General features: G+C 44.9%; 2 protein-coding genes across 3 annotated transcripts; one reads left to right on the forward strand and one right to left on the reverse strand.

Moving 5' to 3' along the window:
- Positions 1–68: 68 nt before the first annotated feature.
- LOC103556230 (gonadotropin-releasing hormone II receptor-like) lies at positions 69–4,638 on the reverse strand. The gene is given in 5 exon segments (XM_008528236.2): positions 69–337; positions 340–618; positions 1,155–1,257; positions 1,260–1,367; positions 3,990–4,638. Coding segments are annotated over 5 exon segments (1,131 nt in total). The 5' UTR covers positions 4,500–4,638; the 3' UTR covers positions 69–206.
- A 268-nt stretch (positions 4,639–4,906) lies between these two features.
- PEX11B (peroxisomal biogenesis factor 11 beta) lies at positions 4,907–10,941 on the forward strand. Of its 2 annotated transcripts, XM_008528234.2 has the most exons (5): positions 4,913–5,205; positions 6,013–6,128; positions 6,781–6,982; positions 9,729–10,169; positions 10,564–10,941. In XM_008528234.2, exons 1-4 carry the CDS (start codon positions 5,150–5,152, stop codon positions 10,132–10,134), a joined length of 780 nt encoding a protein of 259 aa, XP_008526456.1. In that variant the 5' UTR covers positions 4,913–5,149; the 3' UTR covers positions 10,135–10,169; positions 10,564–10,941. The 2 variants fall into 2 exon arrangements, with proteins under 2 accessions (XP_008526455.1, XP_008526456.1); XM_008528233.2 differs by having other exon boundaries at positions 4,907–5,205; positions 9,729–10,941.
- Positions 10,942–11,040: the final 99 nt, after the last annotated feature.

An 11,040-nucleotide genomic window follows, 5' to 3' on the forward strand; every position in this document is an offset into this window, starting at 1 on the left:
GTGAAGATACTTCTCCCAGAAACTGAATTCTGTGTGAGTTTCTACGTTAGACATAGTTTCAAGTCTCAGTTACGGTTAAAGTAGAGACACTGCTTAGTATTTCTTTTTCTTGGAAGGTAAGAAAGCACGGGTAGAAGTGAGACGTTCTCATGATATTAAAGAATAATTATTCTTTTTCTATATACTCTGTTCTGAGCAAATGGATGTTATAGGAACGTCTCTTTTGTTTCTCCTGCCCTTCTTCCTGCCACATTTGTTTGTACTTGCAGCTGTCTAAGAGCTTGAATCTCCTTTCGGGGCATTCTCCCTGACCCTCCTTCCCTGGAAGAGTCTATATAAGTTCTTGGTGCCCTCTTCGGCAGCCAAGGGCGAAGGCCCCATAGAGGAGAGGATCCAGAGGAGCACTGAGGAGGCCAAAGAGGAAAAGGATGTGGCTGAGGCTGGGAGGGATTTCAGTTAGCATGGTGGGAGAGAACCAGTACCACAGACCCAGCAGGTAATAAGGTGTCCAGCAGAGGATGAAGGTCAGCAAGACAAGCAGGGCCAGTTGCAGGGCCCGCAGACAAACATGGGAGCGATTGTCTAAGGAGCGGCGGAGGGCAAATTCACCGGCAGGGGCTGGGAATTTAGAAAATATACTCAAATTCAGAACCACTCAGCTTCTGAACTGAGTTTAGGGTGAACTGATAGGCAGAGATAGTTAGATGGAGCTCTCACCCTACAAGGAAGAGAATGCTGTAAACAGGAGGTAATGCTGCAAATCCTCTTTGCCTTCCCAACCTGTGAATCTGTGCTCCCCTCCCCACCAGGGATTATGACATATATGCTGGAGAAAAGGTTTTGATTGAGGTGCTCTGTTATATGAAGGTACTAAGTCTACTTTAAGATTTGATCGTGTCCAAAAGTAAAGGAGAATACTGATCACCTTTCTCCTTAATCCTTGCCCAGCTAACTCAGCTTCAGAGGATGGTTAGAGGCTGGTTAGACTTGAAGGCATTCAGTAAAATTATGTGCAGCATCAGGTGCTAGAGATATGGTTAGGATCTCATTTTTGTTTTGTCACAGCTATATGATAGATGGCTATCAGATAAATAAATGAGGGTAGAGGCAATAGCTTAAGGGTATGGATTAGGGCCAGGGGATTGGAGTCTCACCACAGTTCCCTTTCCTTGTCTGGGGACTGGACACACTGAGGACAATGCGGCTGTAGCAGATGGTCATAGTAGTGAGTGGCAGCAGAAAAAGGCAGCAGAAGGTGAGAAGAGGTTATAGGTGGTCTCTTGCCATCGAGCCTTGAAGCTGCCTTTGGTGATACATTGAGTGAAGGAGACTGGGCCAGCTCGGCGGACAGTATGGAACAGGAACAGCTGGAGTGGATTTAAGGACTGTTAGAACTGGTCCCTCTTCCCCTCCCCTTCAACCTACCCACCAATGTCACACTGTCTCCTTCCAGTCCATCCTTAATTCTGTGCAGAGCAATGCAGTGCTAAGCAGCGGTTCATCCATGATGCCGTTTTTAAAAGGTTAGAAATGTATCTTGAAAATCCCTATCTTCCCCGTAGACTATGGAGCTAACCATTAAGTTTGTTAAATCCTGGGACTTAAAAAATCCTGCCTTCCCATATATTCAAACATTGCACTTTACAAAAAAGATATCTCTACCACCTCACCAACATTTTTAGCCAAAATGAATTTCCTGATTTGACTGATTAATTCTGTGGAAAAAAGAAATCTTGTATAAAATGGGTGCTGCTAAAAGTTCAGGCCGTTTTGCAGCTACTCTGTGAAGTGACCTTTAGTAATAGTCTTACATACAATAACTATAATGGTGAAATAATGTTAAATAATAAATTTTAACATTTTCAAAATGCTGTTGGCCAACGCTCCCCCTTTTTGGTAAATTGTTGGATTTTTTTATTTGAATTAGTAGAGTATTTTTCAGTTTAGAGCTTCAGGGTTAGTACTTTGGTTCAGGTAAGGTAGATTATTTGAGAAAGACAAGCCCAGTAGCTATCAGATTCCTAGATATAAGGCATTTGGGAAAGTCATTTTAGCAGGCATGAGGGACTTTTAGGAAAGGTGAATAGTATCAGCCATAGACATACAATTTTATAAACTGCTTGGAGTTACCATCAGGCTACTCTGAGCTAGTTGGGGAGTAGTCTCTCCTCTTTCCCTATCTTGAGTCCATATACTTCTGGGGTTTTTTTTGCACTATGCCTAGAAGTACTTGAGACATTGTGAGAAGGGGTTTCAAAATAGCCAAGGCTTTTGGACTTATAACTTGGTCCTTAGCCCTGCTTCTGTCCCACCTTTCCCCTATTTGATATGCAATTTACCACCTACTGTAGAAACCTTTCTCTCAACCGCTTCTGATACTTGGAAACTTGAGCCTATAAAAAAATTTCTAACTACCCCAATACTCACCCACCACACTAACACCACACTTAAAAAAAAAAAAAGTTTATTGACACGTATTTTAAATACAGCATATGGGCAATGCAGCATTTATACAAGGGGATGCTAACGTGGAACCAAAAATACCACCTTTGCACATATCTCACCACTAGTTTGCCACTGAAGCAAATGGAGATTGCAATTATTGTCAGATTGTCAGCCTGTGTGAAAGGGTGAAATTCCTCTCCTATTCCATCATTTTATGGCCCATGGATTTCAAGTATGATTTAGCCAGTCACAGCTAGTTAGTGGTAGCGCCTAGACTCAAAAAAAAAACAACCCCCCAAAAACAAAGCAAAGTAAAACAAGCAAACAATGCAACAAAAACAGGCTTCTAATTCCCAGTCCACATCTAAAATTTGCTTCATATGTATATGAACATACATGTATTTATATTTCTAATATTTGAGGATTTAAGGATCAAATCTTAAATCTGACTCTAGTGTATCATCTGAAATCATAGCCCTCTTAGACCCTTACAGACTTAATCCTAATCCTAGTCTCAGATGCTCCTCTAGCCCCTCCCCCCCGATGGTGCTAGTGGTTTTTGTTTTGAGGGAACTGCTTCATATTTAGCTTTTTTCTAGATTTCTAGCTCATTTTCAATATTGAGATTTGGTTAACTAGTACTTAAGTTCTGATGCTCTCTTTTTTCCCTGGTTTTGACCCATTCCACAAAAAGCCAGAGTAAAAAATAGAAATCTGATTATATTACTCTCCACCTTTTACTTAAGTGTCTCTTACTGCCTTCAGGATAAAGTACAAACTTAATATTTGTGATCTGGCCCATCCTTACCCTCCAGGCTCATTACGTACCATTTTGTAGCCCTCAACTTTAGCTGCAACCACGAGATCCTTTACAGTCTACCCTCCTCTTGCTTTAACTTGTCTAACACCTGTCAGGAATCAAATTTTAACATCTCTAGGAAGCTTTCCCTGACAGTCCAAGAGTGGGTCAGTCACCTCCCCCACCCTTGTTCTTTAGCTCCTTCTGCTTACCTTTAGCGTAACACTTGACTACACACTGTATTGTAATTGCATACCAATTTGTCTCCTGCACTAGCCTATAAATTTCTTGAAGGCAGGACTTTGTGGCTGTATCCTTGATAGAGCATTTGAGTGTGCCTGGGGATGATGCGCATTATCTTTTAAATTGATGAATGAGTGTACCACAAAGTTTTACCCAAAGCCCCTGACTTCACGGGCTTGTTAGCAGACCTCCCTGCCCTAGAGTATTTCAGCAACAATTTCCTGAGAAAGCTGGGACTGGGAGGATGCAAAGGGGTGGAAGTTAAGTGTAGTAAAACAAAGCTGAAGGAAGAGGCACAGATACAGGATACTGTTTTCAAGAGGTACCCTCTTTACAGAGATACAAATTAACCTGCAGTGATCTTAACTTGCAAAAGAGAGCACAGGCTCCCGCTGAGGTTTAACGGTTGAGCACGGCCAAGCACACCCCTTGACTCCGGAGGCTCACGCTGTGTACCCCAATTCTTATACGGTCTAGCCCTGAGTCCCCACAGGTTACTCACCTGGGGCAAGGCAAGCAGGAAACTAAGTCCCCAGGCTGCCCCCAGAAGTTTCCTTCCAGCTGAGCGGGGTCTAAGTGGGTGGAGTACTGCTGCCTGGCGGTCCAGCCCAATGACCATAGTCAGGAAAGCTGCGGCATAAATGGCCATTAGTTTCAGGAATATGAGTGTCCGACATGCAATATCCCCGGCCAGCCACTGAACAGTGATATTCCAGGTGGCATCTAGGGGCGTAACCACAAAAGTGACCAGTAAGTCGGCAGCTGCTAAATGGGCAAAGAGTCGCCGCACTGGAGAGGGGCTGAGTTGGCTGGGTTGCGGCCGCGTCACTGACCACAGCACGGCCAAGTTCCCACCAGCAGAAGAAAAAAACAGCACGATGGTCACTCCCACTCGGACCTTGGCTGCAGCTGAGAACGTGGGCAGCTCTGAATCCTCCATCTCTACTCCTGATCCACCCCACACCTCCTCCACTGCAGCTGACCCCCAAGGGGTGCCGTTGCCTGCACACATGGTGGCCTAGAAGGAAAAGGGGTGTGGGTATGAAGAGGTTAGCTTCGGCCACTGATTCTTCGCCCTTTTTAGGATTTGGAGCTGGTTTTTGCGAATTTCGTCCAGTAAAGTCTCTGTCTCTGTCTTCATCTTTATTATGCAGGTCACCTGTTCAACAGTCAGGGACCTGCGGAGAACAGGGATCTAGTGCTGACTTCTACTTTCATAGACCTCTTTAGTCCCTAGAGCCTGGATTCGGCCAGAACGTGCGGGCGTGTGTGTTGGGGGTGTTCTGCTGGACGCACCCCGGGAGGAAACCCTATTCCAGCCGCCACAGAGATCCCAGTGGCGACTTCTCGCCCCGCCCCTACTCCTGCAGGCCCCGCCCTTGGTCCAGAATACTTAAAGAGGAATGTGCCCTTTGAGGCGTGGTTAGGAAGTAGAGAGCATCTGATAAGAGGACGCTCTGACAGAGACACGCACAAAAACACACGGGTGTAGCCCAGGGAAGCGCTTCTCGTTCTGGAATTTCGCTTCAGGGGCCGGCTCCACTCGCTTTCTTTTCTGACGATGTTTGTCCCTCGCGAGGCACCGTTGGGTCGTCGTGGAGGCGTGACTAGGGGCGGGAAGTGGAGAAGGAGTGGGGCTGCGGAGCCGCGGCTGCCGCTGTCATGGACGCCTGGGTCCGCTTCAGTGCTCAGAGCCAAGCCCGGGAGCGACTGTGTAGGTGCGGCCTGAATAGGAATGGGGGGGAGGACGGGCAGAGGAAGGTCCACGTGAGGCGAGGTCAGTTCATACTACCGGGGTCAAAAAGGGTCAACTCGGGCTACGGGGGCCCAGATGGACCTCTAGGAGCTGATTTGAGCAGGCCGTGAGATTCGTTTCTGCTCACGGGAAAGATGGGGAAACTGAGGCACGAGTAGGCCAGTGGGGAGGCCGCTCAGGGTTGCCGTGTCCACATAAGACCAACAGTTTCCTCACTGGGCGGTGGTGGAATGAGGAGAGTTCGCCCCGCGATGGATAGCGACCCGGACTCTGCCACCCCCAGCAAAGGAGGCGCTACAAGTCTCCGTGTCCCCTCAGCCTACTGTCACCCGGGAACAGCTCTGCCTCCGCTCTGTGTTATGGTCTCGATTCAGCTACAGGGGTCTTGAAATTTCGTAGTTCAACTAAAGAATAATCTGCCCTCCAACTGTTCCTCATTCCCTCACATATCACATACTGCTCACATTGATGTGCTTGTCATGGACCCCCTCCTGCCTCCGCCATCCTCTTCGGACCTCATTATTGTCAAGTCTCTTATTTTTCAACTCTTAAGTAGTGCTCCCCATCCCCTTCTAAGCTTCTTTTTATGCTGTATGCCTTTCCCTTCCCCTGGCCTGGAGGAGAAACGGTGAGATACGGGCATGAAGAGGAGGAAGGGGTATCATCTCAAAGAGGGAAAAGAGGAAGTCCATCACTGGCCTTTTGGAGGGCGTTTTTGACGGGGAGATTAGGGAGATCTCCACCTCACCTTGCCTGTCCTCTCCTCTAGAGCTGCCCAGTATGCTTGCTCCCTTCTTGGCCATGCACTGCAGAAACATGGAGCCAGTCCTGAGTTACAGAAACAGATTCGACAACTGGAGGGTCATCTGAGCCTAGGAAGAAAGCGTAAGTAACTGCGCCTTCCCTTGTATTACCCCAGCACTTCTTCCATCCCCAGCTATTCTGCCTTAGTCTCCCCTTCCTGTTTTTGACCTTCTCTGGCAGTTCGTCTCCCTCATTTGGATCTGTGGTTTTATCCTTTGCATGCCTCCCAATTGAGATAAGAGAGCAGGGGTAAAAGAGTAATAAAGGTTTGGAGAGAATGGGGCAATTTTGAGAAAACTAAACCAGGACACAAATTATTTAAATTTTTTTTTTTTTAAAGATTTTATTTTTTCCTTTTTCTCCCCAAAGCCCCCCGGTACATAGTTGTGTATTCTTCGCTGTGGGTTCTTCTAGTTGTGGCATGTGGGACGCTGCCTCAGCGTGGTCTGATGAGCAGTGCCATGTCCGCGCCCAGGATTCGAACCAACGAAACACTGGGCCGCCTGCAGCGGAGCGCGCGAACCCAACCACTCGGCCACGGGGCCAGCCCCAAATTATTTAAATTTTGAAGTCAAAAAGAAAGAAGTGTTTCTGCTCTTTTTAAAAATTGTCTGTTATTGTTTCTATCACTTGCTCGACTTTCATATTCTTGCTTTCTCTCTTTCACTGTGTGTTGCCCTCTGTTTGTCTCTCTCCTTCCAAATCCTTGTTTTCCCTTGCTAATCCCTACAAGTTCTACGCCTGGGTAACTCAGCAGATGCCCTTGAGTCAGCCAAACGAGCTGTGCACCTATCCGATGTTGTCCTGAGATTCTGCATCACTGTTAGTCACCTCAATCGAGCTTTGTACTTCGCCTGTGACAATGTCCTGTGGGCTGGAAAATCTGGACTAGCTCCCCGTGTGGATCAGGAGAAGTGGGCCCAGCGTTCATTCAGGTTTGATATCCTTTTATCCAACAAGACCTTTTGTATTCTCCATACTGAATAGCTTGCCTTTTATGAGAAAAAGATCTCTCAGGGTCTTCCCAGAATATTCGCATCTTAATAAATCTTCCGGTCTTGATTTCCAATCTTCATTTAGATCTTAAACTATCAGAAAATAATGAATGGGGGCAGATGGAAGATAGGTGCTCTTCCATGATGAATGACTAAGACTGGGTGAGATAAGTTATTATATTGCTTTAATTCTGCTTCTGTTATACCACAGGTTATGCCCCTCACTGCCTGCTCATTTATTCATTCTAAAAATATTTAGTAAGTGCTTACAGTGGGCCAGAGAATAAAGCAAAGAGCCAAACAGATATGGTTCCTGCTCTCATGAAGCTTCTAGTCTAGTGGGGAGTCAGATATTAAAACAAATAATGACCAAACCAGATATAGCAAGGAAAAGTACAGGGTGTTATGAGATATAACAAGGAGATTAGATTGAAAGGTCAGGGAAGAACTCTTTGAGAAAGTAATATGTTAGGTGAGACCTGAAGTCCAAGTAGGAGTTAGACAAAGCAAACAGTGGCAGAGAAGACCTTTCCAAATAGAAAATAGCATATTTTAAGACCTTGAACCAAGAAAGACTTTGGGGGATTAGAGAAATATAAAGAAAGCCAGTGTGATGGACAGTATCAAGTAGAGGGCATAGGTTCAAACTGGAGAGGTTTGATAGGGGCTAGATCATTCATGCAAAGCATTTTAAGCAAAGGTAAGATTTTTGTTTGTTTGTTTAGTTTTGTTGAAATTTTATACGAAGTACAATGGATTCTGAACAGGGATGTGATGTGATTCAAATTGTGTTTAGAGAAGATCTCTCTTGCTGCAGTGTGGAAAAGGGATTGCAGTAGGGCAAAAGAGGAGGAGATGCCCTAATATGGCCAAGAGATGATGTTAGCTTGGACTGAGGAGCTGGCTGGTAGTGAAGGTGGAGAGAAATGTGATTTGGGAATAAAATTATCTGTATAAATATCATCCATATTTGTTTTTTGCTTCTCTATGATTCTCTTTGTTCTTTTACATCATATTAGCATCTTTCTATCTCTATTTATGTCTTGCTTTTCTCATCTTTCTCAGTGATTTACAGCTATAACATAGCTTAGGATATATGAGGGGTGGGGGCAGAGGCATGACTGGAGTGGCATGGAAAAGCAACTCCTTAGAAGAGTTTATATGCCATCTTTATTCATTTCATTCAACAAATATTTATCAAGTTCTTACTACTTGGCAGGCACTGGTCTAGACAAAGCAATACAGTGGTAAAGACCAAGAAGGTCCTTGTTCCTATGGAGTTTACATTGTAATGGGAGGAGACAAACAAAGAAACAATAAATAAGAAAAATATGAGATAGTGGTAAGTGCCATGCAGGAAATTAAAATAGGATCATGTGGTAGAAAGTAAATGGCTTGCTATTGTAGAAAGGGGGGTCAGAGAAGTCCTCTCTGAAGAGGTGACATTTAAACTCAGAGCCAAAGAGCAAGAAAGAGCCAACCATGTGAAGATTTTGGAGGAAGAATATTCCAGGTAGAGAGACTAGGTAGTGTAAATGTCCTAAAACAGGAATAAGCTTGATGGGATTAAAATATAGAAAGAAACTAATGTGGTTGGAGCCCAGTGATTGAGGGAAAGAATGGTACATGATGGAGTTAGAGAGGCAGGGTCAGATGTTGACTTCTGTAAGCCTAAGATGTCTAGATTTTATTCTAAATATGATAGGAAGGAAACCATGGAGGGTTTTGAGAAGGGGAGTAATGATGTGATTTACGTTTATGCCAGCTACTATATGAAATTAGATTGCTGGAGGTAGAGGGGCAAGAGTGGCCCTGGAGAGACCAATTAAAAGACTAAAGGAGTAGTTCAAGCAAGAGATAATGGTGGCTTAGACTGTAGTGGTGGAGCGTAATAAAGAGGTGTGGTTAAATTCAAGATGTATTTTGGAGGTAGGAAAATTATATTGAGTACAGACCTCTGTTGTCAGGGTGGATTAAAAATCAAAAACATAGACTGTTCTTAAGGAATTTATAATCTGACACATTTGACAAGCTGCTTAACACCTCTGGGCCTCACTTTTTTTTTTTTAAAGATTTTATTTTTTTCCTTTTTCTCCCCAAAGCCCCCCAGTACATAGTTGTATATTTTTAGTTGTGGGTCCTTCTAGTTGTGGCATGTGGGACGCCACCTCAGCATGGCTTGATGAGCGGTGCCATGTCCACACCCAGGATTCGAACTGATGAAACACTGGGCCGCCTGCAGCGAAGTGCATGAACTTAACCACTGGGCCACGGGGCCGGCCCCCTCACTTTTTTTTTTTTAACAAAAAGATTGGATTTAAATGTTCTATAATATGTCTTGAGTCTCTGAAACAACTGAAGCTTGTTCTTTCAAAACAAATTTGCACTATTATAGTTGAAGTTGAATGTGTGCGTGTGCTAATGGGTTGCCAAGTGGAAAAGTGAAATTTGAGGTTGATCTTGGAAGAGTTGATGATACTCATGCATTTTAAGCCAGGATCACATAAACACATGTTACAGAAAGGTGGGAGAACATTTCTAGTAGTGGTTAATAGCATTCACTTCTGGTGTTCTAATGTGTAATCCCTTTGCATTATGGGAAAAACAATATTTAAGTCTTCTGTTGGATATGCTGAATGGATATACATGCCCTTCCTTAATGACCCTTCTGTCCTATACATCCCAGGTACTATCTGTTTTCCCTCATCATGAACTTGAGCCGTGATGCTTATGAGATTCGCCTTCTGATGGAACAAGAGTCTTCAGCTTGTAGCCGGCGACTGAAGGGTTCTGGAGGAGGAGTCCCAGGAGGAATTGAAATGAGGGGATCTGGGGGTCCAGGGGCTCCAGGAGGAGGCCTGCCCCAACTGGCTCTGAAGTTTCGGCTCCGAGTCCTGCTCCTGGCTCGGGTCCTTCGAAGTCATCCCCCACTTCTGCTGGATGTAGTCAGAAATGCCTGTGATCTCTTCATTCCACTGGACAAACTAGGCCTCTGGCGCTGTGGCCCTGGGATTGTGGGGCTTTGTGGCCTCATGTCCTCCATCCTGTCTATTCTCACCCTAATCTGCCCTTGGCTACGGCTCAAGCCCTGATACTCTGGTACAAGATAAGGAGGGGACCTGAATTGGTAAGATGGAATCTTAGATCATCCCTGGTGTACCAGCTTCATTCTACCTCTACTCCTTGGTTAAAGTTAAAAATCCAGAGACTTAGGAGTAGAGGGAGGGGCTTTGGGGAAGATGAGGTGAGGAAGAGTGACTTGTGAAGTCAATAAGACTATTCTGATGTTCAGATCCACTGGAGCTTTTGTTCTTTTCCTCCGTTGTATTGTCTGTGTCTCTCTTGACTCTTTTTGCTTTGTCTCTCTTAAGTCTATTTAAGATTCTGTCTCTGCATCTCTTTTTTATGTTCTCAGTTCCCTGTCCTACGAATTTAATCAGCAGCAGAATTACTTTTGGGTCGAGGAGGTTGAAGGTGTGGTCCCTAAGGTTCTAACTGCCTTCTTCTTTTTCTTCACAAAGGTGGCTTGTGGCAGATTTTACTCCCTTCAAACTTCAAATCATAATTTTAAAGACTTTATGTCCCAGAAGACTCTTCCCTCATGCACCAGAGGTGGTTCGATGCTTCCTCTTCCTCCCTCCTATCTACCTCACCAACCTCCCTCATGACTTGGCCCTTTTCCTTCTCTCTGCTCATACCTGCAGATTTCTGCTACACTTTGATTTCAGGGCTTTGTTTCCTAGCCTGTTCTTACCCCTTCTTTGCCTATCCAGAATGATGCTGTGTCTAGCATCTTGCTGTAAATATTGTACAATGATTCTGTGTAAATAGCTGTGGCCCATGCCCACGATGGAGAGCAAGCCTTCCAGGTCAGCAAATTAAAGATCAGTTTGCTCGTTGATGTTTGGTCTGGTCCTGTGTGTTCTAGTCATCTGAGGCCCCTATTTCTGTCACTGTGGTTTGGGTTTTCCATGGGATTAGCTACTGGCATCATCACC

The sequence above is a fragment of the Equus przewalskii genome, unplaced genomic scaffold (genome assembly GCF_037783145.1).
Source record: "Equus przewalskii isolate Varuska unplaced genomic scaffold, EquPr2 ChrUn-12, whole genome shotgun sequence".
NCBI lineage: Eukaryota > Metazoa > Chordata > Mammalia > Perissodactyla > Equidae > Equus > Equus przewalskii.

Coding starts and splice junctions, on each gene's coding strand:
- PEX11B (XM_008528233.2), top strand. CDS start 5,150: ATGGACGCCTGGGTCCGCTTCAGTGCTCAGAGCCAAGCCCGGGAGCGA. Junction 5,206..6,012: donor GCCCGGGAGCGACTGTGTAG/GTGCGGCCTGAA, acceptor CCTCTCCTCTAG/AGCTGCCCAGTATGCTTGCT. Junction 6,129..6,780: donor TCTGAGCCTAGGAAGAAAGC/GTAAGTAACTGC, acceptor AATCCCTACAAG/TTCTACGCCTGGGTAACTCA.